The following is a 27,520-nucleotide window of genomic DNA, read 5'->3' on the forward strand; positions in this document are numbered from 1 at the left end:
CCCCATGAAACAGTGCCAACACTGTGATCATCATTAGTTGATTATACATACAATACATAGTGACTGCAGTTTATCTTTAACATCTATGCTTTTAAGCTGCTGATGTCATCTTTTTCTTTAGTTTATTCCTTTTATATTTGGATGGATTTGAGTTCACATGTGTTTTCTTTTGTTTTTTCATCCTGTTTTTGTTCCTTTCCTCTCCATCGCTGATTGTTTTCGAATACACCATGTCACATAGACACTGAAATTAAAGGTTTCCCATTCCTAGTGTGGATGGATAACAGCCAACTCAAAATAGAAGAATAAGCCCAGATATTGCTGCATGGATGATATAATAGTAGTTAGACTCTGGTAATAACTACACTTACACATCAAATTGTAGATATGAAGAATAAAACACACATATACGGTCAGACAGTATGTCAGATTGACTTGATTTATTGTCGAGGTCTGTCCTATGATTGGAAATGCAATGAGGTGGCTAATCTCTGTCTTATCTTACCTGTCCTTCCTGTTCTTGAACTTAATCAGTGGTTTGCACCTTGTTGTGAACCCAAGATGATGACATGCCGACCTCCTCAGCAGTAGATGTTGTTTTTGTCTCTCTTTGATCCTCATATTTAAAATCACGGAGAAAAGCTTTACACTCTAAACTCAGCACTTTGAATCAAGCTCAAACATCATGTTTACTTTATTTGTTTGAAATGAAGAAAGAGGCCTCACCTGAAACTGCCTGTTGATTGGTTGTCTAATTAGTTTTGAGGATCTGAAAATGTGGCTCTGTGTATAAAATGAGTCCAGTTCCTGATCAGTTTCTCTAAAGTCTGTACAGACAAAACTACACAATTGTGTAGTTATCCAACAAATTATAGACTTAACTGTATGACTCAGTTAATTAGATTGGTTGTGTACTCATTAATCACTCATCCATTAACATTTTGTAGGAAAGACTGAAGACAATTGGTGTGACTGTCTCACAAAGGGAGATTTAAGTGGGTATTTTTAGAGATATTTTCCAGTTGGTTGCATTTCCAAGTCACCACCAACAGAGGTCAGCAGAGACGCTGGGATCCTCGTTATTCCCCTTTGTGTTCACAACATGTTTGTGTGCATGTTAAGCTGGAAGCAAATATTTGGACATATTTAGGAAATAGTTTGATGACTGAGCCAAAATGAGCCTTTCTTTAAACGTTAGTGCACTATTACTGGAACTGGGAATCCTTTGTTAACGTTTCAGGACTTTCATGGATCATTATCAGCTGATGACATTCCAGATGATTAGTTTTCTGTCTCCTCAAACACTGATGGTACCCAACAACCACCCTGGGGTCTGAAAATAAAGTTTACTGATGTTTCTAAAAGAGGCAAACACCATAAAAAGATATGAAAGTACTTCCGGCTTGCTATTTCAACTCTCTGAACCATCCCTGACAAATGGCAGTCAAGAGAAGCAGTGAAAGTCATGACAAAGTCATTACTGAAGCTTTTCACATAAACTGCACATCAGCTTATATGGTACGTATATGAAACAGTAGCTGGAGAGCTTGAAGGAGGCATGGTGCTCAGACAGGTCTACAAGGAAGTGTTATAAGGAAGAAATCCATCCTTAAATTAAGTCTAAATTTATTGCTGTCTTAGTTATTTCCCTCTTGGGCTTTTTGGCTTTACCGCCACCTCTTTCTGTAATATGCAGTTCTGCTCCTGTGTTTCAACCTGTTATCTTTCTGTTTTGTTTTGTACAAGTATACAAATTCCATCTTTCCAATACTTGACCTGAATTCTTTCACGTTCTCAGAAAACAAACCTCCAAGTGGGAAAAAGCTTAAAATATTTGGAATCAACACATATGTGTAAAAAAAAAAAACAACAATTCACTTTATTAATTTCTTTTACTCTCAAACTCACCAGGTTTTAAGAGTTACTTACCAACAACCTTCCTGTGTGCATTTTGATAATTTGAGAGGAATTTTCATTTTTAAAAAACACCTAAAGCTGAACATTTGTTAACGTTCATTGTAACATTGGTTTACAAGTTCAACACTTCAGCGAAAGAAAGAAAGAAAGAAAGAAAGAAAGAAAGAAAGAAAGAAAGAAAGAAAGAAAGAAAGAAAGAAAGAAAGAAAGAAAGAAAGAAAGAAAGAAAGAAAGAAAGAAAGAAAGAAAGAAAGAAAGAAAGAAAGAAGCGGTTGATAAACTGAGCCGTCTACAAAAGGCCTTCTTTGAAGTGTCAAACTGAAAAGCATCACTTCTGTTGTGAAACGTGTTTTATTTTTAAAACAAACACAAACACAGTCTGTTCCTGAAAATAACAAATCTGATAAATAAAAAGCAAACACATCGCAGAACAATCAAACATATTTTCACAAAGAAGTCAATAAAAGTAAAAAATAAAAATAGAGAAGTGTTGTGAAAGTATTGAAATGGGACTCTGAGGTCAGAATGTTTTCAAAAAGTTAAAAAACATATAGTTTTGTTGTTGTTTTGTATATGCTTCACTGGAAGCTAAACCTGCTGAAGATGAGGAAGTAGAGGAGGGCATCCATTACTTGGAGGGTTGGTGGTTCAATCCCTGGCATGCCAGCGTATCCTCGGGCAAGACACCGAACCCCAAGTTGCTCCTGACTCATTTGTCCAAGTGTGAATGTTAGATCAAAAACACTTAGGTGTACAAAATTTCTTGTGTGAATAGTTGAGTGGAACAAGTTGTATGAAGTGTTGCAGTAGAGTAAAGAAGTTGTAGTCAAAACCAGTTGAGTCACCATTTACTAGCATTAGTACTTTTACCAAAAGAGCCACTATAACGCCACTTCCAAAGGAAAGTAAGGTTTAATTCAACTGTGTGGCCTTGCTTAGATCCACTGCAGATTTCAATCATTCTAGCAATCAAAGGTCTTGAACACCCACAAGCTCAAACTTCTTTTTCATCCCAGAAATTACAGGAAACTGACATTTGCTGATGTAAACTTTTAATGGGAAAACCCATTATTTGACTGCAAAGGATGCTGAAACCAAACATCCTTAAATGGAAATCAAAGATTAGCAGCAGCAGAACATTTTACTCTTCCCGTTTTGATCTCCTTCCTTTCTGCTTTCACCTCTTTGGCCCTTTTGTTGTGGCGAGGGCTGCCACGGGTCGGCCGGGGTCACGCCAAAACGAGGGAACGAGGCTTAATGCCTTCGAACCCACTAATAACCCCCACCGCGTCCTCTCTAGCCCCCTTCAGAGCAATTTTTCATAGCTCTCCGCCCAGTCAGTCCACGGTCTGGTTTGCATTAAATGGACACATGTGCTCTTTGTTTTGAGAAGTGCGGCTGACACGGACCTATAACCAGCCACATGAAAGATGGATTTCTCAGGCAGCGGCTAAACTTTGTTCAGGGACTTTTAACAGGAAGCGTCATAGCGACAGGAAGCGGATGATTTGACTTCATTAAGAATGACGGGTAGAGTATGCCTCCAATGTGGAAGAGTTGATCTGAGAAGACCTTTATAAGCAGGTCAGCAGATAGATATAAATCTAAAGCCAGTAGATGCTGCAGCTCTACCTCATATATCACATGTCAGAGCTCTACACCCGCATGTTGCTGTAAAAGAGAGGCGACTTTTCTGTCCATGACCAGGATTTATACTCTGCAGAATAATAGCTCAGTGTTCAGCTCGAGAGCATGTGGAAGTTGATGGACACATGAGCTAAAGCTGTGACCCAACAATTTATCTAACTACCAAACCACCCTAAAGCACCAAACAGCCATGAAATGTTTTAATGAAGCTCCTTAGGAGGGACCTTGTAGACTCCAGCACCAGCCTGCTGGATTCAAGCAGTTTTGCATGATTCACAATTTAAAACAACCCTTGTTCATCGACTTCCAACAAGAACCAAGACAAGGAATCACAGTTTTTTAAAGCATTTTCACTAAATGTCTCCATCAGAGAGACTGATGGAGACAGAAGAGATAGACAGATAGGTGGATGTTGGGCATAATGCACAAAGGAGGTCTTTTGTCTGTTCCAGAGGTCCGACTGATGAGCTAAAGAGTGTTTGCAGCTTCTCATCATGTGTCAGCTGGGACGGTCCCCCACAGCACGCCTGTGTTTAAGAAAAGGGATGCGCTGATACCCATGTGAGCAGCAGGGAAACTAGCAGGAGGGGAATCTGGATTTAATCCAGCGATCTCTGGATCTGAAGTCAAATCTCTCCCACTGAGCTATACTCCCTCTCTCCTTCAAGCCACTTTGAAAACAAAACACTGTATAAGAGACAGACTGTGCCCATTATGTCACCTGCTGGTTTGTGAATATCTCAATTTACCTGACAAGCAGACCCACTGAGCACCACTGTGAGCTTATCAGCAACTTCTCAATCGCAATTTAGGTCTGCCCTAAAGCGTATCATAATTTACCAAACATTGCATTCTGAACGCAGTGGTATCCAGCTTCAATCTCACCTATCTCATCATACAGTCGTTGTCTTACATTATCTCTGTGTGGTCTTTCTTCTCTGGGGCACAGAATAGCATGTGCTGATCGTATATTAGCAGAGGTGGGTAGCAACTATTTACATTTTACATTTACTCAGTTACACTTACTTGAGTAACTTTTTGAGAAAAAATGACTTTTATGAAGTCTCACTACTCTTACTTGGGAAAAGATTCTTGCTACTCTATAGAATAATAAACACATTTTAACCATAAATGCATGAGACACAGACTCAAACCTACAGTGTTTTAATGTTATTCTATCTGCTGAGCCTGTCGTGCCCTTTGGAGAAGTAAAGTATCACCATGTATTGTCACTTGAAGTACTTTACTCTATTCTAACATATATTTATATTACCTTCTCTAAATATTAGTTTCATAATGATTTGGAAAAGTGTTTCCTCTGCTGAGATTTATTAATTTGTAATCATCTTATTTATCTGTAATATTTTCATTTTGCGTTTCAGTATTAAACTACATATTTTTGTCTGTCTGAATATCTCATTTTTAAACATTAAATCAGATGTTGTGATCAGTTACTCAGTACTCAAGTAGCCTTTTTCACCCAATACTTTTTAACTCTTAGTTGAGTAATTTCTTGGATGGCTACTTTTTACTTGAGTAAAAACTACGTCGAGGTAGTGCTACTATCACTTGAGTACAATTTCTGGCCTGTGTATATTAGTAACAGTGAAAATAGAAGGGGGCACCTGGATTTGAACCAGAGACCTCTTGATCTGCAGTCAAATGCTCTACCCCTGAGCTATACCCCCACATTCTGGTCTTTTGCCTGCATAACACCACCCACTGGTTTATGAACTTTTCAATTAAACTGACAAGTAGACCCAATTCCACAATAGCAAAATGCAAACACAGCACAGCAGATTGCTTGACTGTAGCCACATTTTTCCTTTAACTTGTCACGTTTCTGTATTTAATTCTTGAGCAGGGGAACCAGAGACCTCCCATACTCGGCAGATATCATCAAAGAATGTTTCCAGCACCTTGTTCTCTCTGTGCCACAAAGAATAAAGGCAGCACTGACAGCAAAAGGGGATCCAACAAGGTACTAGGAAGGTGTACTTACTAGGGCACACCCACCAGATGATTGTATTTATATAGTACTTTTGTAAATCCACATCATGAAATGCTTTACAGAAGCTACAAAATAAAAACACGGATAGGTAAGACAACATTAGGTCCAATAAACTGTAATAAAAACAAAAGATTGCTTGAATTATATTAAAAGTAAAGCAAAATGAGGGGACTTTCCCATAAATATGTGTTTGAAGACATGACTGTAAAAGAAGTCACTTTGTGGGACATATTTATAGAACATTGTTAAACGTGCAAAAGTGTTTAATTAAAAGATTGAAGTTTGGATAGCTTGTTGTGCTGAGCGCAGCATCTTGAAACGTTTCGCCTTTGGTGTTGTTTTGTCTGATCTACAAGGTGTTCGAGTGGCTGCAGGGCTAAAACACCATTTAAAGTTCGAGGGAGACGCCATGTGTTTGAGTGACGTGGGATAAAGTCTGGATAAAATGAAGCTCACAACCTCAGTATGAATAGAGCCACTGTTGGTTCGGGATACGGAGACGATAAGAAGAACAGAATACGATCAACCTTTAAAGGATCCTTTTGGAGCCTGTTTGAGTTATCACACAGCTGAAATGTTCCTTCATGATTTGCTATCTGTGACATTTGCATAGCTGCAGGCATCACAGCTCATTTTACACCTTCAGGGGAGTTCGTGAGCTGCGCTTAATTTACCTAAAATACAGGAAATAGTTTCCAAAATGTAAGATCAAACTTTCAGTAGCCGTGAAGGAAACAGCACTGGTGCATAATGTCACACCCTGCTTCCCTTCAATCACCTGAAACCAACAGGAAGAGTTTTCTCAACTCACTGAGTCTAATGTGGCATGCAGGAACACACACACAGTTACCCAAGTTCAAAAGGTTCTTAGCAGCGAGTTTCCAAGTTTGGGGTTTCAAGACTGTCAAGTCAAGACAAATCAAAGCCCTGAATCATTTCACAAGCATCGCCTGCTTGTATAATGCGACTCGCTGCTCTATGCTATTTTAAATTGGCTGTTGCAAAGAAGTAGTCTGAGTGCAGTCACAGATCAGTGTTGATGAAGCTTTGATTTTGTCAGTCGTCTGTGAGCTTCAGAGAGGAGACACAAGCTTACTTCTCGGTCCTGGCTGCTGTCACATACATCTATAAAAGATGGACGCAATCACCTTGATGTAAACCATTGGTTTTGGAAACATGAGTGGCATCCTACCTCATGCATTAACTTCAGCTCTACCAGATAGTATTTTATTAGTGACATTAATGCTAGAATCTCACTCTGAAGAAAACAAACGCCACAGCAGGTCAAAATATTCATAAGATAATTAACAGAGATTATATGACCTCCTATGCTCCTAAATTTGAGCCTTTTGGATGAAATAAATTCACCCTTCTCTGCAGTTGTTGTGAAGGAGGAAATGGCCATAAACCAATGAAAGATAATCTTTTTTGCCATGCTTATTTCTACTAAAAGGTTGAAGGGGCCTTGTTTTTGGCGACAGTCTCAAGTGCACATTAGAAAAACTGCAATTCTTTGCTGGTTCCACACCAACTTTATTTTTCAGCCCCGTGGTTACCATGTGGATGCAATCTGCAACTTCTCCACTAGCTGCCACTAAAACCTACGCACTGCTGCTTCAAGGTGTCATTGCGCAACTTCTTCCTCTCCCCTCCATCAGCTCAGTTTTTAGATTAAAAAGTTATAAGGCATAATTTATTTTTCTTTTAATTGAAGTGCCACTTTGCTCTTGAGTGCTACACTATCATCACCTGTTCCAGGGGGAGTGTTTCATGAGCCCTGACAAAATACCTCATCCTTGCAACAAACAAACACTCAGGGGGCATCTGGATTTGAACCAGAGACCTATTGATCTGCAGTCAATTGCTCTACCACTGAGCTACACCCCCAGCTGCCTGAAGGCACTGAAAAACTTAGCATCAGGTTAGCAGTTTATTAACAGAAGGGTAAAGGTGATCACTCAACTTGATGGAAGTGTGCATCAAAAGCCCTCGCAACACATCCCATCATAGTTACAGTTGAATTAGCATAGAGACCTCCTACGCTGCAGTTAGACACCAAACCCTGAGCTATATCCCTCGTTCCCAGAACCCACCTGTACAAAAACTGCATGAAAAGTTAGGCCTAGTGCCCGTCACATCACCCACTGGTTTATGAACCTTTCAATTCAACTTATAGGCTGATCCAACAAATCCCAGTGAGAAACTTAGCAACACTGTAAGCTTACAAACAACTTGTCAATCAAAATGTAGATTTGCCCCAAGACGTACCCTCGTTCACCTGTTTTTTGAAGGTTTATCACACATTTTGAATCTAATGGGATTATTTATATAATTTACAAAATGATCACCATGCGATATTTAGTAAGACCTGAAACTGAGACTGTACTTCCACACATCCACTTTTCAGAACTTTTTATACCTTTTTATCTACTGTGTGTGTTTATTCTTGGTTTCTATCACTATCCGCCTCTGCCTTCACTGACAATGGGGCTCTTTCTTTTGCCAAGTACAGTTTCCATAGTTAGTCCAGGTAATCTACCATCCCCCACTCCATTTACCCGAGGAAAGCTACTGATAGCAGCTGGGAAAACAGCATCCTTGTCCTCTTTTTATTCTGCAGTGGAGGCTGAGCTTTCCTGCCAGTAACCAGTAAACACTCCAGTAAGCCAAGAAAAACACCCTAAGATCAAGAAAAACGTCCATAGATTTTCACTGTTACGCTTTAGAGGGGCGGTGACAAACTGGCTGCTGGGTCTTTTTATGCTGTAACATACAAAAACCCTTCAAATATGTATTTGTGTTCAGGCAGATGTGATAAGGGAACAACAACCATCGCACACATGCAAACAACAGCTCAGCATTATGTCACTGGCATGTCACGCTGCACACTTGTTTGTGTGTCTATTTTTTATGGTTTTTGCATTTTTACCAAAAGGAAAAACACGGAGCTCCATCAGCATAATCAGAGCGTGTGATAATAAACAGATTGAAGCCTCCGTTCAAAAGGCACCAGCTGCTGGGTCAGGACCAGATGGGAACCTTTTCATCTGAAAACATCCTGGGCTTGACTTCACCTTTACAAAGAGATGGCATAAATAAGGATTGGACATAAGCCCGGAACCAACGTGCAGCTGTTAGGCTGTGATGATTGTTATGTGTGTCAAATATTTAAAAGCATGATCGTGGATGTTGTTTTCCTTAATGTGGATGTGACGTGTTTAACCTAAAATGCTGAATGAGAAATAAGTAGGTTAACTTAACCACAGGTTCATAATGTGGACGTTAACTGGTAAAGTAGATCTTAGTAGAAAAAAAGCTGAACTTTACTGAATTTAGCAGATTTCTGTTACTTTAAAAAAAAAAAAAGCTTATATACTGTACATGGATCAAAATAAATTCACATTTTACAAAAAATGTCTTGGTTTGTGTTTCATTTCTAGCAGAAAGTAAGCAAAGCAAGGAGACACTGGTGGGTTGGGTGTGTTGTAATGCCTACATATCTCTGTCCTAACTGCCTCACAAATTACGTCCACTGTAATACTCACACTTAGAACCTATTAAATTATCCCTGTTTTAGAGGAGAAAATACAAAAAGCACAATGATAAAAACCTTTTTAGGTTAGAACTGGAACAAGTCGACTTAGTGTGGAATCTGAAAATAAAATGAACTGAAAACTGTTAAAAAAGACGACTAGAAGTAAAAACTGATTAAAAGTACAAATGTGAAAATAAATCTGAGGATTCAGAGGTGGACTGGTTTGGTGACTCATGAAGCGCATCACTGGATTTTGTCACAGTGTGTTACTGTTTCAACATCCAACCAGACAAAATTATAAATGATTTTTATGTGTCACTACTTTGAATTAATTTCCCTGCAATAATCCTTAGAAACTTTCTGTCAGATAGAACTGTGAGCCCTCGGACTGGGATGGTTCATGGGTGAGGCGTTTCAGGCATGTCCACTCACGAGAGGTCTGGCCATCTTTTCTTAGATTGTTGCTCCCATGACTTAGACCTGGATAAATGAATGGATGAATGGATGGATAGACAGATGCATCAATAGAACCAATTTCTTTTTGCACAGATGACTAATGACCTATCATTAAAAGGGAAAACATTTTTTCAGACGGCAGTGTTAAGCAAAGAAATGAGACACATAGGAACCACTTGGGAAGGTTCTGAACAGAGCCAGGAAGACGGTTTTCTGGATTTCAAGAAAACAATAAAAAGAAAACAAAGATGAGATGCAAGAGGACAGAAGCTTTTCTGTGCACACTGGTGTGTACTGAAATATATCAGCTGGCTCTTTCAAAAAGTTTGACAACTATCAAATTCATGAAGACGCATCTTCTGTTTATCTTCAACTGTTTGTAACACAGTGAACTAACCAGTAATGCCATCCAAGTACAACAGAGTCCAGCCACTCTCACATGGCTCACATCTGCAGCCACTAGAAAAACTACCTTGAAGCAGCCTGTGTTAACATTTAGTCCTGGATGCTGGCATTTAAACCTTTACCGGTGGCTGTGTTTCTAATTACATGCATCAGCATTCTGCAGCACCTTAATCAGCATTTTAAATGAAACGCCAAGTTTCCATTGTTTCCTTTGACCAGTGTCACTCCAGCAGATTCCTGTTCATATTTATTGGACTTGGCAGTGACTTGGATCCTAATTTTGAGGCGTATTTCTTTTTTAATTGAGAGCTGCTGTCATGTGTTGGAGCAGTGCCACCACTTGTAAAAAAGAAAAATAAAACACAGAGGAGCAAAATGTATTGGGACCATCTGTGGGGAAGTGCTCATTCATGTAATTCACACAGTGACACTGGCTAGCTCAGCACAGGTTTATGTACAGTTACCAGAGCTGTTTTAAGTATGCGCTAACTTTAGACAATAACACATTTGTGGAAAGTACGGAGAGAATGAAATAACAGACCTGCTGGAGATCAGGAACACTCTTCTTTCAAACACAATAAAAATATATGGAGCGTGATCAAAACGCAGTAGATCTGAGGTTCAGCTACAAACTCTCAGATGCCTGCCTGAGGCAAAAATTATCTCATTGGTTTGGTTCTGTCGTAATAGATGGAGACAAATATGCAGCTTTTGAAGTCCAAGTAAACTGGCAAACTTTTAAAAATAGAATAAGTTAAAGCACCAGCGACACCGAACTATAAAAACAATGGTTTTTCTTTGTGTTTGGGCTTATGGCCTCAATCGGGGCTGAAATGTTTCGGTCAAGAAGTGAAGTTGTTCTTTATATTAAAAGCACCACAGGAGCTTTAAGTTGTCCAGATCTTATCCTCTTCTCCATGCAGACATGATGGTTTCTTTAACCTTCCTCCATCTCGGTCGTTTGCTTCATGGAATCCTGTTTAAGGGCTACTGGGCTAAAATGAGCCAGTAGGAAAGCTGATCCACTGCTTATATCTGGGAAACCATACATCATTCTAGTCACTTAAATCTAAATTTAATAACCATCTTTCTTTTCCTTTTCAATTTTCATCTTTCTGTGGATGGCAGAACTTAATAGATAACATATTTTTCAGTTTTTGCCTATCAAAGCATTTCTTGGCACCACAGATTTTATCAGTTCCATGTCAAAAGCTTGTTATCTCCGACCATGGCTTTATATCACATGCTGATGAAGTGCCAGTGAGTAAAAACATGTGACTGTATTAGCAAAAGTTGAGCTCCGGTTTGCAGCGTAAGCACTTTTTCTAAATAAGTGGTTGTGGGGAGAAAAGAGCCCATCTTACTCTAAGACATCAATTTGTACCCTTGAAATTCATGTTTCAACACAGCCTTTCATTACTTCTATTCAGTTTAATGTTTCCCCCCAAGTTTTTAGTCATTTTGAAAAGCATTTTGCAGGCACATGTGACAGGCTGGTGGTTATATTATTTACTAGAAAGCCTGGGAGTCAAAAATATTTCCAGCATTTTATGCCTTGCTGGTATTTACGGTCATGTGAAGAAAGAAATTTTCACAGGAAAGCATTCCTACAAAAACGTAGGACAGTATCAGCCATTTGGAGCTAATCAAACACACCTGACTAATTGAAGTTTCACTACCTCTAAAAAGTAAACATTTAGACAGTTTTTGATTGTCTGAAGCTTTCCAGTCTATGTTACAACAACACCACAATCTTCCCAGAAGTGGACGTCCCAGCAAATTCACCCCAAGATCAGACCGCACTCAGAGAAACTGCAGAAAACCCAACAGCTACATCCCAGACTCTACAGGCCTCAGTTTGCATGTTAAATATTAAACTTTGTGATAGTGCAAAAAGAAAAAGACTGAATTTTTTGGAAGAGTTGTTAGAAGAAAGGCTCTTCTCACTAAACAGACCACGGCAGCGCACCTTAGGTTTGCAAAATTGCATCTAAATAAATGTCTTGATCTGTGCTCAATCATCCAGGTAAGTAAATCCTAAAAGGTTGATTCTGTTCATCTGGACCAAAAGCACCACATACTGTGTCCCAATTACATTTGCACACAATTTACAGTACTTATATGCTTTGTTTAGTGAAGACCAAACACAGCATATAAGCACAAACACCTCATACAAACTGTCAAGCTGTAGTGGAGGTGTGAGGATCGGACAGCTTGAGTCTAATCTCGTCTGGATACCAAAGTGTTCTGTAGACAAATGCGAGGCTGTCCGACAGTTAAAGCCTGGCTAAAACTGGGTAATGCAACAGAGCAATGATCCCAAGCACAGCAGCAAATCTACAACATAATGGCTGAAAAGGAAAAGAAGAAGATGTTGCAAAGGCACAATCAAGGTTTTGGCAGGACCTTAAGAGAGCTGTGAATAAACGAATGTGTGGAAACTTCAATGAACTGAAGCAGCAAAGAATAGTGGGCCAAAATTCCTCCTCAGTGATGTGAGAGAACGATAAAATATTTACTTCAAGTTTTTACTGCTGAACTTGGTTCTACAAACTCCTGGGATTCACAATGTTTATCGCCGGACTGCATAGAGTGCGTAAAATACAAATTTATTTTGTAAAATAACTGGACTTTTGGGTGTCCCCTGAAAGTTTGTGATGCTCAAAAGAATAAAGGTTTCTTACATTGAAAGACTTCGGTGTTATTCATTATAGGATTTGAAATTTCAAATGTTTGTTTTTAATCATAATAAATGTTACAGTTTAATTAATTAAACTGTCAGTTACAGTTTAATTTGTCACCGTGGACAAAAACAACCGTGTCGTGCTGTGGTTCTCTCTATATATACTCTCATCAGCCCAGTGCAAGCTTTAAATCAGCCTGTTTACGTAATTCATCTGCATGCAGTAACATTAATTACAGTCTCCTGTCCAGAAATGAGTAGTGTTACTTTCTTACAGAGCCTTTCCTTTTTCTCTGTCATTACACTTGCAGATAACAGGCCTGATGTGGTGCAGGGCTTGCAGTTCCCTGTCAGCCAATCAGATTTTATTGAAACCCTTTTACACGTTCAAATAGCCTTCAGAAACCTGACAGTCATTACACAGAAAGGCACTGCTAAATTCTTTACCGCTATTAGTGGTTATAATTACAGAAGTGTTCTCACACCGGCTCACAAAGAGGTTTTCCTCACGAAGGGAGTATTTTTGCGTCAACACACACACTCACACACTCCTTGAATTGCTATAAAAACTTCACCTCACTCATACTCCTCCCTAAGAGGTCAAGTATTATCATACTAAGTGTCCTTTCATCAAACTCTATTGGGCAAATATTAGCAGTACTGGAAAGTAACAAAGTACAACAAGTACAAGCTAAATTGTGCAACTAAAATACTTCGATTTCCATCCATCCATTCACAGCTTATCCAATTCGTGGCTGCAGGGGGCTGGAGCCACAGCTGTCACAGGTGTCACAGGGCTGCCCTAGACAGGGGTCACTGTAACTTCAGTTACTAATTACTTTACAAATTCAGATTACTCATACAAAATTCTATTAATGGATTTAATAGGATTAATCTATCAGTGTTATATTTAATGCTGTAATGTAGTAATGAACAATGTATTAATGATGGGTCAACTATGACACCACAAGGAGAGAAAACCACATGCAAGCACGCTTTTTATGTAAATTGTTAGCTAGAGCTTTACTGCTAGCTACATTAAAGTGAAGCACGCATGAATTTAATTAGTTTGCATTTATGAAACAAAACTGTTTTGGAATAAAGTTTGCAGTCAATGAAATTGACCATCTTCACCATCTACACTGCAGACTTCTCCCACAATTCCACCCAGTGCTTCCTGCAGAAGTTCTCTGATGACTCTGCAATAGTCGGCCTCATCACTGATGGGGACGACAAGGAGTACAGAGGTCTGACCCAAGACTTTGTGGACTGGTGCCAGCTGAACTACCTCCAGATCAACGCCAGTAAAACCAAGGAGCTGGTGGTAGACTTCCGCAGGCACAAGCATTCTCCACTGCAACCACTGAACATCCAAGGTATGGACATTGAGGCTGTGGACAGCTACAGGTACCTTGGTGTTCATCTGAACAATAGACTGGACTGGACTCATAACTCAGACGCCCTCTACAGGAAAGGGCAGAGCAGGCTGTACCTGCTGCAGAGACTCAGGTCGTTTGGAGTGGAGGGCCCACTCCTGAAGACCTTCTATGACTCTGTGGTGGCTTCTGCTATCTTTTATGGTGTGGTCTGCTGGGGCGGCAGCATCTCTGCTGGGGACAGGAAGAGACTGAACAGGGTGATCCGAAGGGCCAGCTCTGTTCTAGGATGCCCTCTGGACCCAGTGGAGGTGGTGAGTGACAGGAGAACGGCGGCTAAGCTGTCATCCCTGATGGACAACATCTCCCACCCCATGCAGCAGACTGTGACAGCACTGAGCAGCTCCTTCAGTGGGAGACTGCGGCACCCACGGTGTGGGACGGAGAGATTTCGCAGGTCTTTCCTCCCCACTGCTGTCAGACTCCATTATAAAGACTTTAACTGATCAAGCACACACATCCATACATATGCAATAATACTAAGTGCAATAATCCTTTCTGTCATCGTTGTATTTTTACTCAGTTGTATATAGTATATTTGTATTTGTATTCTATTTTTATCTTATTGTATATTTATTTTATTTTATTCTACTGTATATAGTATTTTATTTTATTCTATTCTGTACAGTTGTGTACTGTATTTATTCTTATTGTATTCTAATTTTTGCTACATAACTTTTGCACTGTCCACTTCCTGCTGTGACAAAACAAATTTCCCACGTGTGGGACTAATAAAGGTTATCTTATCTTATCTTATCTTATCTTAAATTGATGTTTTTTGACCTGCCTATATGATATTATTTGGCTATTAAGTTGTTCAATTACACACACACACACACACACACACAAACAGGGCTCTTATTACAATAAACACATCATTTCATATTAGTTGTCACAAAATTGCATTAAAATGCTCCAAAGCGGGCGACGTGGCAGTCTAGAGGTTGGGTTTGTACCTCCTCCCTGTGTTCACTCGCCCAGTCCAACTACATGCATGTTGGGTTAATTGGCCATTCGTAGCTGGTCATATGTTTGTCTTTCTCAATGTGTTAGCGCTGTGACAGACAGGTGACCCGCCTCTTGCCCCATGGCAGCCAGGATAGACTGCAGCAGTGTTCACAACCTTGAAACAGTGGACAGAAAACCAGCTCAAATAATCAGAGGTGTGTAAAAGCAGACATCTATCAGTTATATCTTTTGGCACACCAGTCAATCAAAGGAGGCCTGTCCTTATTCATACACAACTTTAAGCTTTATTACAATTAAAATGACTCAGTTATATATGTTTACAGACTCTACACTGAATCCAGTGGAATCTCTGGATAACCTCTCTTCCTTGGGGTACATCACTCATCTATAAAGGTCATATAGATCCAGTGTTATCACTTACAAGTCTACTTTTAGACATGTTACGCTTTAATAGAGTATTAAAAACCATGTACAGACACAAAGTTTTCATTTGTTTAGTTAAATGTTACAAACTTTGAGGTCCAGTCCCAACCAGTCCTCACCAGTGACCCACTAAACCCACCTGAAGCTTCTAGAGTTCTGGCTGGACCCCTTCCAGGTGTTTGTAGCTAATGTAGTAATAACGTTTCCATGACATGACAGTCAGAGGTGAGATTGGCAGCAGTTCCACTGCAGCCACTTCCAACAATAAGGGAATTTTGTGAAAGTAAGGACACCCTGATTTACAGGTTTTAAATCTTTAGTAATAACACTTATTGGAAATGAACTCAGAGTCTTATTTCTTAATGATGCACTCAGAATTATGTCATTGTATAAGTGCTTACCCTAACCTAACACAATAATGTGCTGGCACAATCACCCATAATGTTACCAAGAAAAGGGGGTTTGGTGTCAGGCAACACAAAAAGTTTAAATCACACCTGCTTTGCATGTGATACCATTACATTCCACCAGAAGGCCGAACACAATCCTAAAACTCTGATGTTTTATGATATTCTTATTACAACATGCTGATGTCAGCCTTTTTTTTATTACAATGCGATGATATCAACAGTTTTTATAGATTATTAGTGCTGATGTCAGGATTGGTATACGGAAATCTAGTAGTGTATTAATCTTTGTGTGTTATTGTGAATTCATACATTTATGTGTTGAAAAATCAGATTCTACAGATCTCAAACAAAGAAAATGCTTACGTCGCCCAATGACATCAACATAATCTATTGCGTTACATTTAGGGCATCATCCAATGGAAACTAAAGCTTTTTCCTAATTCACCTGACCCTGACCTTTGACCTGTGACACTGAAGAATTACATATTGAAATGTTTTTATTTTATTATCTTTGCACATATGGTCGGAGCCAAATTGGCTGAAAACTTTGGTTCTATAAGCTGTAACGTAAATGAGGTTTGAAGATACATTCATGCATTGTGTGAATTTGCCAACTTTATGGCGCCAGTGTGATCTTGTAGGTCTTTTTTTTTTTTTAATAAAAAGTGTGCTGTACAGTTTTCTCCATATGGTATATGACTCAATAGTATACTGATGTGAAGTTTGAGGATAATGTTTAAAAAGTGGGATTATTAATTTTCACATTTGCTGTAGATCACTTTGACTTTGACCTTGAACATATTTTCAGGAAGAATAAATCAGCTCTGGCTGTTTTTGGTTTTTACCATCACACAGAATTTAAAAATGATATCTTGAAAAGTGTTAACTGCGAACAAACAAACAGACAGACAGAGCCGATTACATGCTACCTGCGTGATTATGGAAATTAAGTTTTAAAAAAAATTCTCCCACTCACTCTTATTTCATCTTGTTTTCAGAATAATCGCATTGCATTTTTTCTAAAAGTACTGAATAGTTCCGCTGTACATGTGTTTGAGTTTATAGTTCATGCACTTTCCCCACTTAAACTTAATCCTGGGTTAAACTTAATCTTGTCTCTGAAATAAATAAATAAAAAATAACAGGTGGGTGAAAATCCCAAAGCCATCAACATCATCTGTTTTGCGTTGACAGGCGTGGCAGTGAAAGGGTTACGAGTCACATGGTAGCGGGTGGTATTATCAGCCCGGGGCTGTAGAAAAAAGAAGAAGAAAAAAAAGAAAGTCTATCTGGAGAAAAAAAACTGAGAACAAAGAAATCTGTCTATATAAGTTGCCCCAGATCCTGCGGCGGTGTGACTCCGGGCTCTGCACTGCGCAAAACAGCTCTCCTGTGCACCACCACCACGGCTCCGATGGCTGCAATGATGCGGACTTCTCTGGTCGTGTGCTGCTGTGTTTTTGCGCTGCAGTACTTACAGGTCATGCTTTGTCTTCCAGCGCGGGGGTCCAGCAGGTACAAAGAGGCACCGGTGAGTTGGAGCACGCCTGTTTTTTCCCCATTTTTGTAACTTGTCGCCGAGTCGAAGCATCCGTGCTTTTGCAGAAGTTTGTAAACTTTGAATGAGTGGTTCAGCTCTGACACTGTTGCACGTATCAAACATGACTTGTTGCTTTTCATTTTGAAGGACTGTGCAGTGTTTGCTTTCTTCATTCTTTCTGCTGCTACAATCGGCCCCAACGCCCCCTAAAACACACACGGACACATGTGCACACAGTCGTGCACAATAGCCCGCTTTACCGTGCAGACTTTAGAGTCTGCTCCAGAATAAACACGCTATTAATTGTTGCATAAAAACGGCTTGACTTGAAATTACTTCCAGGTTTTCTTACGTGTTTCTCCAGCTGCAAAAGTGCTCGCACGTGCACGCGCGTGGCTTTCAATCATCACGACCAATGACCTTTGTGTTGTAATTAAGAAAATGGCTATTTTAGGGGCGCACAGCAGTTGACCTGTCACTGTAATTAGCCCGAGAGCTGCTCTTACTTTGAAGAAATTACTATCATCACTGTTTACTTTTTGTCTGCTCAGCAGCAGCATCCACGAGCGTGACTGCAGCCAAACCTGACGTCTTCTGCATTGCATGCACGCAGGGTGACAGCAGAGTGTTTTGGTTTTGACTCAGATGTAATGAGGATCTGATGGTTTGGGAGGAGGGAGAGAGAAAATAAAGGTTGCAGGGTTCCTGCAGTCTGTCTGCAGGGCAGGAAGCTGTAATAACAGCTCTTAAAGGCATTTTGTCAACAACACCATAAAAGTGAGGGGTCCTCCATATGGCCCCGGCATGATGGCGTCTTTCTGTCATTGTCATGTGCTGTGGTGGCTTTTCTAATTTAGCAGTTGTTTGGTCTGTTGCCATTATGGGGGACTTGACCACATGCTGCAGTGTTGTTTAATGTAACTATTTATTCTAGCATTGTAATTTAAGATTCAGCTATGTTTACTACTCCTTTAATCCGTGTTTTTATTTACACGGCTCCTCCTGCATCACGTGACTCCTTTCTAGATTATTTAACTGTTATTTACTCAGTGAAGGCCTGTTTAACACGGATGCTTGTTCTAAGGAATGTCCTGTTTATAGGTATACAGCAAAAACGCATTTTATCAAAACAATCTGGCAGCTCGCATATGCAGTTACAGAGAAGAACGTAATCCTTACCCGGAATAATGATTACATTCTGCTGATTACAAGTTAACAAGAATTTTTTAACCTATTTTCAGATGTGTAGAGTAAATAATGTGCATTATGCTTTACACACAGTGCAATTTGGACAAAAGTTGCACAGCACAAGATGTAAAGATTTCCTGACAAGAGATTTCCAGAGAAATAAGAATACTTTAAGGCAAGTGTATCTGTCAGCTGGGAAATAACAACCAATTGTTTCATGAGAAATGCAATGGCGAGTTTTGAACTTTAAAGCAGGGAAAGCTATTCCTGTAAAGGTCTTAATCCAAGCTAACACCAGGTCCTTGATCAGGTGAGAACATGCCAGGACTGGTCTACCATAACAGCAAGCTAGTTTGGTAGCAGGTTCATACACTTTGTTGTACGAGTCTTCAGGACTCGTGCCAGTGACTGCTGCCCTGGCATGATTTACTGGTATGGTTGGAATACAGCATTTATAAATATGTTGTCATTGGTTTCCAATTGCCTGTAACTCCGACTGAGCTCTTGATAACTACACTGGTAGCACGTCCTCTCCCTAATATTTATCCTGGAATGAGGGCCTTTTATTTATTACCAGGAAGTGATATTTTTCAGGCACGCACAACATAAACAGATTTCACTCATATCTGTTATGTGTAGTTATTTAAGAATTAAATAAATGAAATTATATGACAATGCAGCTTAAAAATAATGTTTTATTTTTACAACAAGATTACCCATTAACACTCTGCCTGACTCGGCTTAGGGCAGCTGGTTACTGTGTTTGTGCTAGTCCAAACACAGGGAAGTTGCAGAGTGCCCTCTGGTGGACAAACTATGCAACATCAGCTCATTATATGTTTGAATGGTGTTTCTCCCGGCTCTTTTTTTTTTACATAAAACTTTCCTTTTTCAGCTGTCACAAATACTAACAGCGATATCAGCAAATACCATCAGCAAGTAAAGAGTAGGGTCCAATTCTTCATCGATTTCTATACAGTCTGAGTACTTTTTGCAACAAGCAGACAGAATACGTTCATTGCTACACAACTGGAAACTAGTCTAAAGAGTCATATAATCTTTAAGCATTTTCAACATTCAATATTTTAAGTTAAAGCAAGAAGTAACTTTCTAATGGCTGTTTAGGGTGCAGCAAAAATCAAGAATTCAAGTGAAAAATTAAGATAACATGAATCTGCTTACAATAATAGAAGATACCCAGTATTTCTTTTCTAGTTTTCTTAATAGTAAACAAGATTTTTTATTTAAGCAGTGGAGCAGTATTGTCTAAGACAGAAGAGCTATCCATGATCTGATGTCTGCTCTACTTTATGGTAACTTCTTCTCACTGGTAGAGGCAAGTTCTTTAGCCACACTTTTCTCCCACTGAATTACAGGAGACATTTAGGATGATGTAAAGAGGACGGTTCAGCAGGACCCGATTACAGCTCAAAGTGTGGGGCCTGGGTCTGGGTTATGCATATCTTTGTTACTGACTGCGTGTTACTGCTAATTCGCCTTGTAATCCGAAGGTTGCCGGTTCAAGCCCCGGGTTGGACAAGCTCGGTCATTGTGCTTGGGCAAAACACTTCACCCGTTGCCCACTGGTGGTAGTCAGAGTAAAGTATAGCTGGCTAAATCCACAAAGAGCAGTGAATATTGAGCTAGCAGCATTGGTCAGCTGATCGCAGCCTGACATGTTAACCTGCTGTTGTGCTTCCATTGTTTTGAATAATTTCACATATTGTTTTCCACATTCTTTCAATTCTTTCCTCTTTTTTAATTTAAAGTAATCAGACATCAGATCACTGCAGTGTTGTTATGACACATTGTCACGGTGTGAAGAAATATTGCTATACTAGCAACACATTGTCAGAACTATGTTGCACCTGTGGCGAAAATGGTTTTATGACTCCTGGTCATTTCATGGGAAACTGTAATCTGCAGTGTTGTCACTTTTTTTCTCTCTTTCTCTGTTTTTTGACAACAGAGTGAGCGATCACACAAGCCCGGGCAGGCCCGTGTGTCTGTGGCATTCAGGGCAGTGGGATACATAGCGCCTGTTTTCTCTGGGGTAAGGGGGCCGTAAGAGCTAACTGTTTGCATTTCGCTTTTGTCAGCAAAACCGGAGTGCCCCTTGGTTTTCCCGGTCTGTTTTTTTCCATCACGTTGATGCCATTCAAGCAAAGGGATTGGCCGGGGAACCGTGAGAGCAATGGTGACATCAGAGCCAGCCTAGGTTCCCATCAAGCGGATCTGGGTCACAGCTGCAGCGGGCTGAAATTGTCGAATGAGACACCACAGGAAGGGGATACACTTAAAAACTTGTTATTTAAGAGGAGGAGCCTCATTCTGAATCCTTTACTGATAAGGTGAGAGGAGGTGGAGGGTATCAGACCTTTATATTTCCAGTTCAGGTTACTCTACTGACTGAATGCAATGTCTCCCAGAGAATTACACTGTATTTGTGTCTGTAGTGGGGCAATAGGTGTGCACACACAAGATCAGACTTCATACTTTTGGACTGTTGCTGCAGGAGGTAGTTTCACTTTGCAGCCTTGGTAGAGCTCGTCATAGCGGCACATGAACCAGTTGCCCACCTGCAGCAGTTTCTGGTTAGATGCAAGTGTAGATGCAAGAAAGCTGGATGACATCGAGGCTGTAACCTAAGCAGCGTGCCTCGAGGCAAACATTTTATGGAAAGGGTTGGGGGAAAAAATCGATATAGCAATGGTATCGTGATATTTTGAGTGGCAATACAGGAACACCAATTATCATTATTTTATTAAAATATTCTGGGATTACTATGAATAACAGGGTTCATTTCATTCATCAAATTTATGAGTTAATGTTAGCAAATCTACATTAAATCGGCTCAACAGAAAAACCTCCAACACAGAATTCTGGGAGTCGGAGTTCTGGCTGAATTCTAGGGCATCAAATACGTATGTCACAAAATGACACCCAAATCAGTTCAGAACTTTTATATAATGTGTTATTTATGGATTTTTGGTTGATATTTTGTTCGTCTTGGTTCAAAATAAACTAGAACTAAATGAAATTAGAGATTATTTATTTGTTTCTAAGTGAGGAAATCTACAAATTCAGCGAGGCATCAAAAAATAATGTAATCACAGACTGATATCAGACAGACTCCATCTTTAGTCTTTAGGTGTTAGTGAAAACAATAACTGAAATCTGATAACTTTATCTCATTAGATAAAACAGATAAAGACAAAGTTTTACTTTGAGGACATAATTTGCAGTTGAAAAAATGTGATTAAGCAGTAATTCACCATAATGCACTCAGCATGTGAGAATATATTAAAAATCGCAATAATATGTCACCGAGAGGGAAGCGTTGCAATAATATTGTAATGTGGGAAAAATCTGTTGATTCTCACTTATAAAGTATTCATAATAAAGTCTTTAAGACTCTAAGATGGATTTATGGATTTCTGTCTCAGGTGTTTTAGGAGCAGGTCTCACCTGTTGTTTTGTTGTCTTAAACTAAATAAAGAACAACTGAAAACTCAATTTACACAGTTCGAGCAGCACTGCTCATGCACCCAAAAAGGTTATGAGTGCATAGCCTACATATAAAAGTATATATAGCGACTGTATATAGTGATGTCACCCACTTGTTAGTATTGGCATGCAGCGTTTCAGGTTGGTGCTAAAGCTCAAACTGCGTTACTGTAAAAACAAATCTGTTGAACAATATTTGGATTTTACTGGTCCAGTCCCCAATAAAACTTGAGCCTGATTAATCTGTGGTAGGAACGTGACCAATCAATCACATCTGTTAGACACAGCGCATACGTTCTTCTCAAGAGTTAAACACCTTCTGGTGCCAGATTTGCTGTTTGTTCTGTTAGAACCGTACACTAAGTAGTCGTGACTGATGCAGGCTGAACATCAGTCGGTGGTGAAGTTCTGTAATTGTGAAGCCTTGAGCACAGCATTTTTGCAGTCGCCATCTTGGTGTTTTGAAACCAGATGTGATGAGCGAGGGGCGAGAAACAGGGCACTGCACATGCTCATTGGCTAATAATTTGTGATTTGTGAAATGGCAAAAAAAGTGACCACAGTCGTCAGGGAAGAGTTTACAGAGCTCATGGATCACATGAGCTGGAGTCATGTCTCAATGAAAGGTGATGCCCCCCGCTGGCTGGTAAAAAAGTTGTCATGCCCTTCCCTATTGGCTTCACTTTTCAGGTCTGTAGGCTACGTGCATCTTTTCTACTGTCTATGAGCCAAATTATAGAAGCTTGCAGAGCAGTAGTAGTAGCATCTAGCTAGAAAAGAGGAGGAGAAGATTGAAGGCTGAAAGGCATAACAAAGATTTTAAAGATTTTTAACCCACAGCAGCTCAGAAACAGGTAAGGAAAAGAATTCAGGTAGCATAGCATAGCTACTGAAAAGGCCACTGCTTATTGGACATCCAGGACTCTTTAATGTTATCGTTTAAGTTCAGTTAGACTGCACACATGTTGTGTTTGGCCCTTCTTTGCCGTACGTGTGAGGTGTTTCTGTAGCTTACAGCAATGCTCAGTTAAAATTTATTTACACAACAAAAGTTAGAAACAGTATCAGAGCAAGATCAGCAACAGCCAGTGTGCATGCACTTGGCAACAGCGGGGCAGAAGAACCCCCTTTAAACAGGAAGTTTGGTGCCTTGCTGCAGGATTTTTCCCTTCTCTGGAAAGAAATCCTGTTCAAACTATAGTCCAGATGTTGAAGCCTTGTACCTGATGTCCTCACTTTAACTCTGGCACGTCTTACTTGTGTCGTTTACTTTTCTCTAAAAGCCGAATAGCAAATCACACCACAGTAACCTTAAAGAAAAGCCAGCTGATTTTCCTGGTAGTTGGCTCTCCTGGGGGTTTTCTCCAATTAATAATCACAATCAGCAGTGAAATCATCCTGCAGCCAGGCGAACAGGAGATCTGCGAGTCTGAGGTCATATGAGGAAGCCTTTTGGGGTTTTTTCTTGACAGGAAAGATAAGAGATTCAAGCAGATGCCCAGATGGTTTGTATCACCTTCAACTGCCGGGTGTTTCTGATCATCAGAAGATAAATTGGATTAGCGAAGTAAGAAGGAAGATAACAAAGTATTTCTTGATGAAAAATTGTTATACTCCCACCATCCCCCCCCCCCCCCCCCATCTAGTACAATAAATGTTCTCCTACTGTAAGCAATCCTTTTCCCCGTTGTTTCAGTAAGAGCACACCCTTCAAATTGAATCCTTATCTGTCTCCTCAAGTAAACACTCACTTATGACTTACTTCCTGTTATCTGGATTAGGTTTAGACTGTTTCTTTTGGATACTCAGATATCATGTTGATGAAAAAATCTTTACACTTCTTGTTTTTCTGCCATAAAAAAGACCATTGTTTGAAGCACTGGCAGCATCACCTGTCGCCTCTTTGAAACTTTTTTTTTTTCCACCCTGGGGTCCTTTTTCCTTTTCACCAGTCTGTGCTACTCTCTGAGTTTCAAGAAGATGTTTTCATATCAAATTTTATAATTTCCTTGTTTTATGTAGCCAATTTCCTTTATACTTAAGCTGCAGTTATAGATTTTCTACGGTCCTTATTCAAAACACATGTTGTGTGGACGTAATTCACTCTGCTGTACTGAAGCAAAGGGTCTATAAAAATGTGACTTTTTCAGAAGAATCTCCCCCAGATGCATTTTTTAATAAAAACAATGTCTATCCTAAAACTACAGTTAACAAATCTGGCAAATATATACAGTAAATCTTGAGCCACTCCTTATTTCTTTATATTTTGCTTCCAAGGAGACTGGCTGTCCTAAACTCTGACTATAAATCATCGAAGCATAAAAAGACACCGAATTTAAGTGATGAAATAATGTTGTGTTTTCCAATAACAGACGACTGAGCAAAGTAACAATTTCAAATAGTATCTTTTAGCACTTTGTTATAGCAACTCAACACAAAAACACATTTCCCCCCATTTCTTTAGCTGAATCTATGAAAAATGCCAGCGATAACACAGTTTAAATTAGGCATAAAATAGTATATTTTTCATGGTATTATGGAGTGTGGTTCAGATGCAGAGAAAAGTGAGTGAGTATCTACGTTTGTGCTTTTTTGGTTGGTAATTGTAACATTTTTACTGTGTTAGACTTTTATTCAGTATTTTAGAGGTGCATTTCTTGACTCCAGCTGTGTTTGTTAGCGTTTGAAAGGTTTTGTCTGCTGTGATGGTGAAATAATTATATAAATAGTATGAAATTGAACAAAAGAGTTAAATTTATAATAGGAACTCTCCTTCGATCAGTGTCTATGCTCTGTGTCTGTCAAAGACTATACAAAAGGACACTGAGGAATGTCAGTGGCCCAGCAGAAACCTGGCTTTAAAATTTAAAGTTAAACCAGTCATTAAACATTCACAAAAAGCTGAAGTATAAACATATTAACTAAAGTAATCACAGGTACATTCCTCTGGTAATTTCCTTCTTCAGTTAAAAAATATGAAGTTCGAATAACTACTCCAGAAGTAGTTGCATGTGCTTTCACTAACAGCTTTCCCAAATGTCTGTAACATATTAACTGAGGGACCTCTCTGCTCGTGTGAAGATGTGCTGTGGATGAAAGTGTTTTTCTTCTTCAAACGAGTGGAAACCATCTCCCTGGAGGTTCTCTGTCACATCAGTGACCCGGCGGGGGGTTGTGGTGGATTTGTTGTCAGACTGGAGACGCTCTTCAGACGCACCGTGCCCAGACTTGTCTCTCTGTGCTCTCTAAATACCACTCGCAGATCTCCTGCACTGCTTCTTGCAGATCTTGTCAACACTGTAACCAGAAGCTAGATGTGTCCGTGCATGTAACGGATGACCCCCTTCGCCGCCACCATCGCACACCCCCTCCACATGCTCTCAGCGTGAGTGAGCACCTTCGGGCTTTTTGGAGATTTCGTGTCTCATCGCTAACTTGCATTCTCAGCAGAAAGTGACAGATTAATTGTCCTGAAGGTAGTTTTTCATTTCTTTCTCAAACATCATCACACACTCTCCTGGCAGGATTTCCATTGTCTGTGTGTGCACACCTGCAACATCCAAGTCTCATCAGCAAAGTTGTGGAGGTGGCATCAAACAAAGCGGTCTTTCATATAACTGAGCTCAACCTAAAATGTTGGTAAGACAGAACACGTTTATCCTAAAATATACCCCCAAAAAACTCATTGTTTTCCAAAGATTCTTCTTTTAGGTTAAATATATGCTGTTTGGAGCTGCACTCTGAGTCTGAAATTAACTTTTTATCTGCTGAAGATTAAAAATCCATCACCTTGTTTTCTAACTGGGAAAAATAATACGTCAGATTCTGTTTCACTGCATTTCATCAACGACATCGGCTAAGATATCATCTCGAGTACAAACTAAAACACATTTAGGTGAAGATAATACCTGTGCTTGGGTTTAACCTTGAACGTCAGAGAACCTGTTAGGAATCAGGCACATTTATGACTGCGGGGTCACGCGGGTCAAACAGTCCATTTGACACACAGCTGGGGAGGCTTAGTCTTCAACAGGATTTCTTTGAAATGACCAAGCAGTGCCCCCCACACCCCAACCCCGTGTACCCAGCGCCAGGTATAGTTTTACGACCCTGAAAGCCGACACTCGCTCACCTCAGCACTGATGTGATTGGGATCAGGTGGGGGGCAGCTTCAGTCTAAACTGTCTCGTTTAGAGCCCGGGGTTGGCTGGTGTCCAGGTGATTCACAGTTCAAATCCCCGTCATCAACACAAACCACAGAGGCTTCGTGTTGTCCTGTCAGCAAAACAGCTATCGTTATTATGTTCAAACACCTGAGATGATAACGACCAGGGGTGGAAAAACAACCAGGCAAAGATTGTAACTTATATCACAAAATACCTTTAAAGTTTTTTGGGGGTTTTTTAAGTTAGCCTATGTGAGGCTTGGGGATGGTTTGCACAGAAGACATTGCCCCAGAGCTGCCTAAAGGTTAGAACAGGCCATGACCTCTTATGATGATGAAAAGGTGTTTTAAATTGAGTTTTTATCTGTCTGCGTTGCTGCATTGTGCTTGTAATTATCACTTGCACAGATAAACAATCTCAAGAACAAAAACACGAGCAAGAGGTCAACCTCAGTGACTCCAATTTACCGAGGTGAGGCCTAAAAGACGGATAGCAGCTGCAGTCATTTGTGTGGATGTGTGTCAGTTAAAGCAGCCACAGCGCTAACTTTAAGCCTCACCAGTCTCCAAATGGATGAGTCATTACAACAAAAACATCCATACAGTTAATAAGGCGAAGGGAACTGTACATGACGACAAAAACCTTTTTTTATGCCGGGCTGCAAACATATGTTTCTTCTGCAAAGTTGGACATGTTAACATGGGAATCTGTGGCGATTGACTCACTTGTGGAGACAGCCTCAAGTGGCCGTTAGAGGAACTGCACTTTTTGGCACTTACCAGCTGTACTGTTTTACTGTTTCTGCTTGAGGCGAACTGGCAGAGAGGAAGTGAAACATCAAAAGTGCAACAGAATGACCAAAAAAATGAAAACAAAACCTCAAAGCCATGATAAAAAAAAATATCTGATACATTTTGCATAATCTGTAATTGAACTAAATGAACATGAACTCACAGGCTTTGCCAAGTAAGATATGTTCTGTGCTTGTAATGTTTTCCTCCAGTTTAAGATCAGCAGCCATTAGATAGATAAGTTTCAGAACACATCGTATCGTGATAAGGGTTTTGTTGTTTATCTGAAGTTTTTGTTGTCAGTATGAACTGCAGGAAGGCAGATAATAGCGCAGAGACAGAAAGCTCGCATCAGACTGGTGCTCAAGGAAGAGCAGAAAGAAGCCGAACAAGGTGTAAGCTTTCCAAGGGTGCCTTCGAAATCTCATGGGGGGGG

General features: G+C 39.9%; 1 protein-coding gene and 2 non-coding genes across 3 annotated transcripts in view; 1 reads left to right on the top strand and 2 right to left on the bottom strand.

Annotated features, from left to right (window-relative positions):
- Positions 1 to 5,180: 5,180 nt before the first annotated feature.
- trnac-gca (transfer RNA cysteine (anticodon GCA)) lies at positions 5,181 to 5,252 on the bottom strand. The gene has a single exon. It is a non-coding gene; the product is annotated as a tRNA-Cys (tRNA).
- A 2,138-nt stretch (positions 5,253 to 7,390) lies between these two features.
- On the bottom strand, positions 7,391 to 7,462 carry trnac-gca (transfer RNA cysteine (anticodon GCA)). The gene has a single exon. It is a non-coding gene; the product is annotated as a tRNA-Cys (tRNA).
- A 9,613-nt stretch (positions 7,463 to 17,075) lies between these two features.
- Positions 17,076 to 27,520, top strand: part of LOC113033880 (stromelysin-3-like) — a 34,595-nt gene continuing 24,150 nt past the window's right edge. The window contains exon 1 of the mRNA XM_026188044.1: positions 17,076 to 17,423. Within this exon, the coding sequence (XP_026043829.1) occupies positions 17,307 to 17,423 (117 nt within the window). The 5' untranslated portion in view covers positions 17,076 to 17,306. The remainder of the gene's footprint in view (positions 17,424 to 27,520) is intronic.

Source organism: Astatotilapia calliptera, chromosome 12, assembly GCF_900246225.1.
Source record: "Astatotilapia calliptera chromosome 12, fAstCal1.2, whole genome shotgun sequence".
Lineage (NCBI taxonomy): Eukaryota > Metazoa > Chordata > Actinopteri > Cichliformes > Cichlidae > Astatotilapia > Astatotilapia calliptera.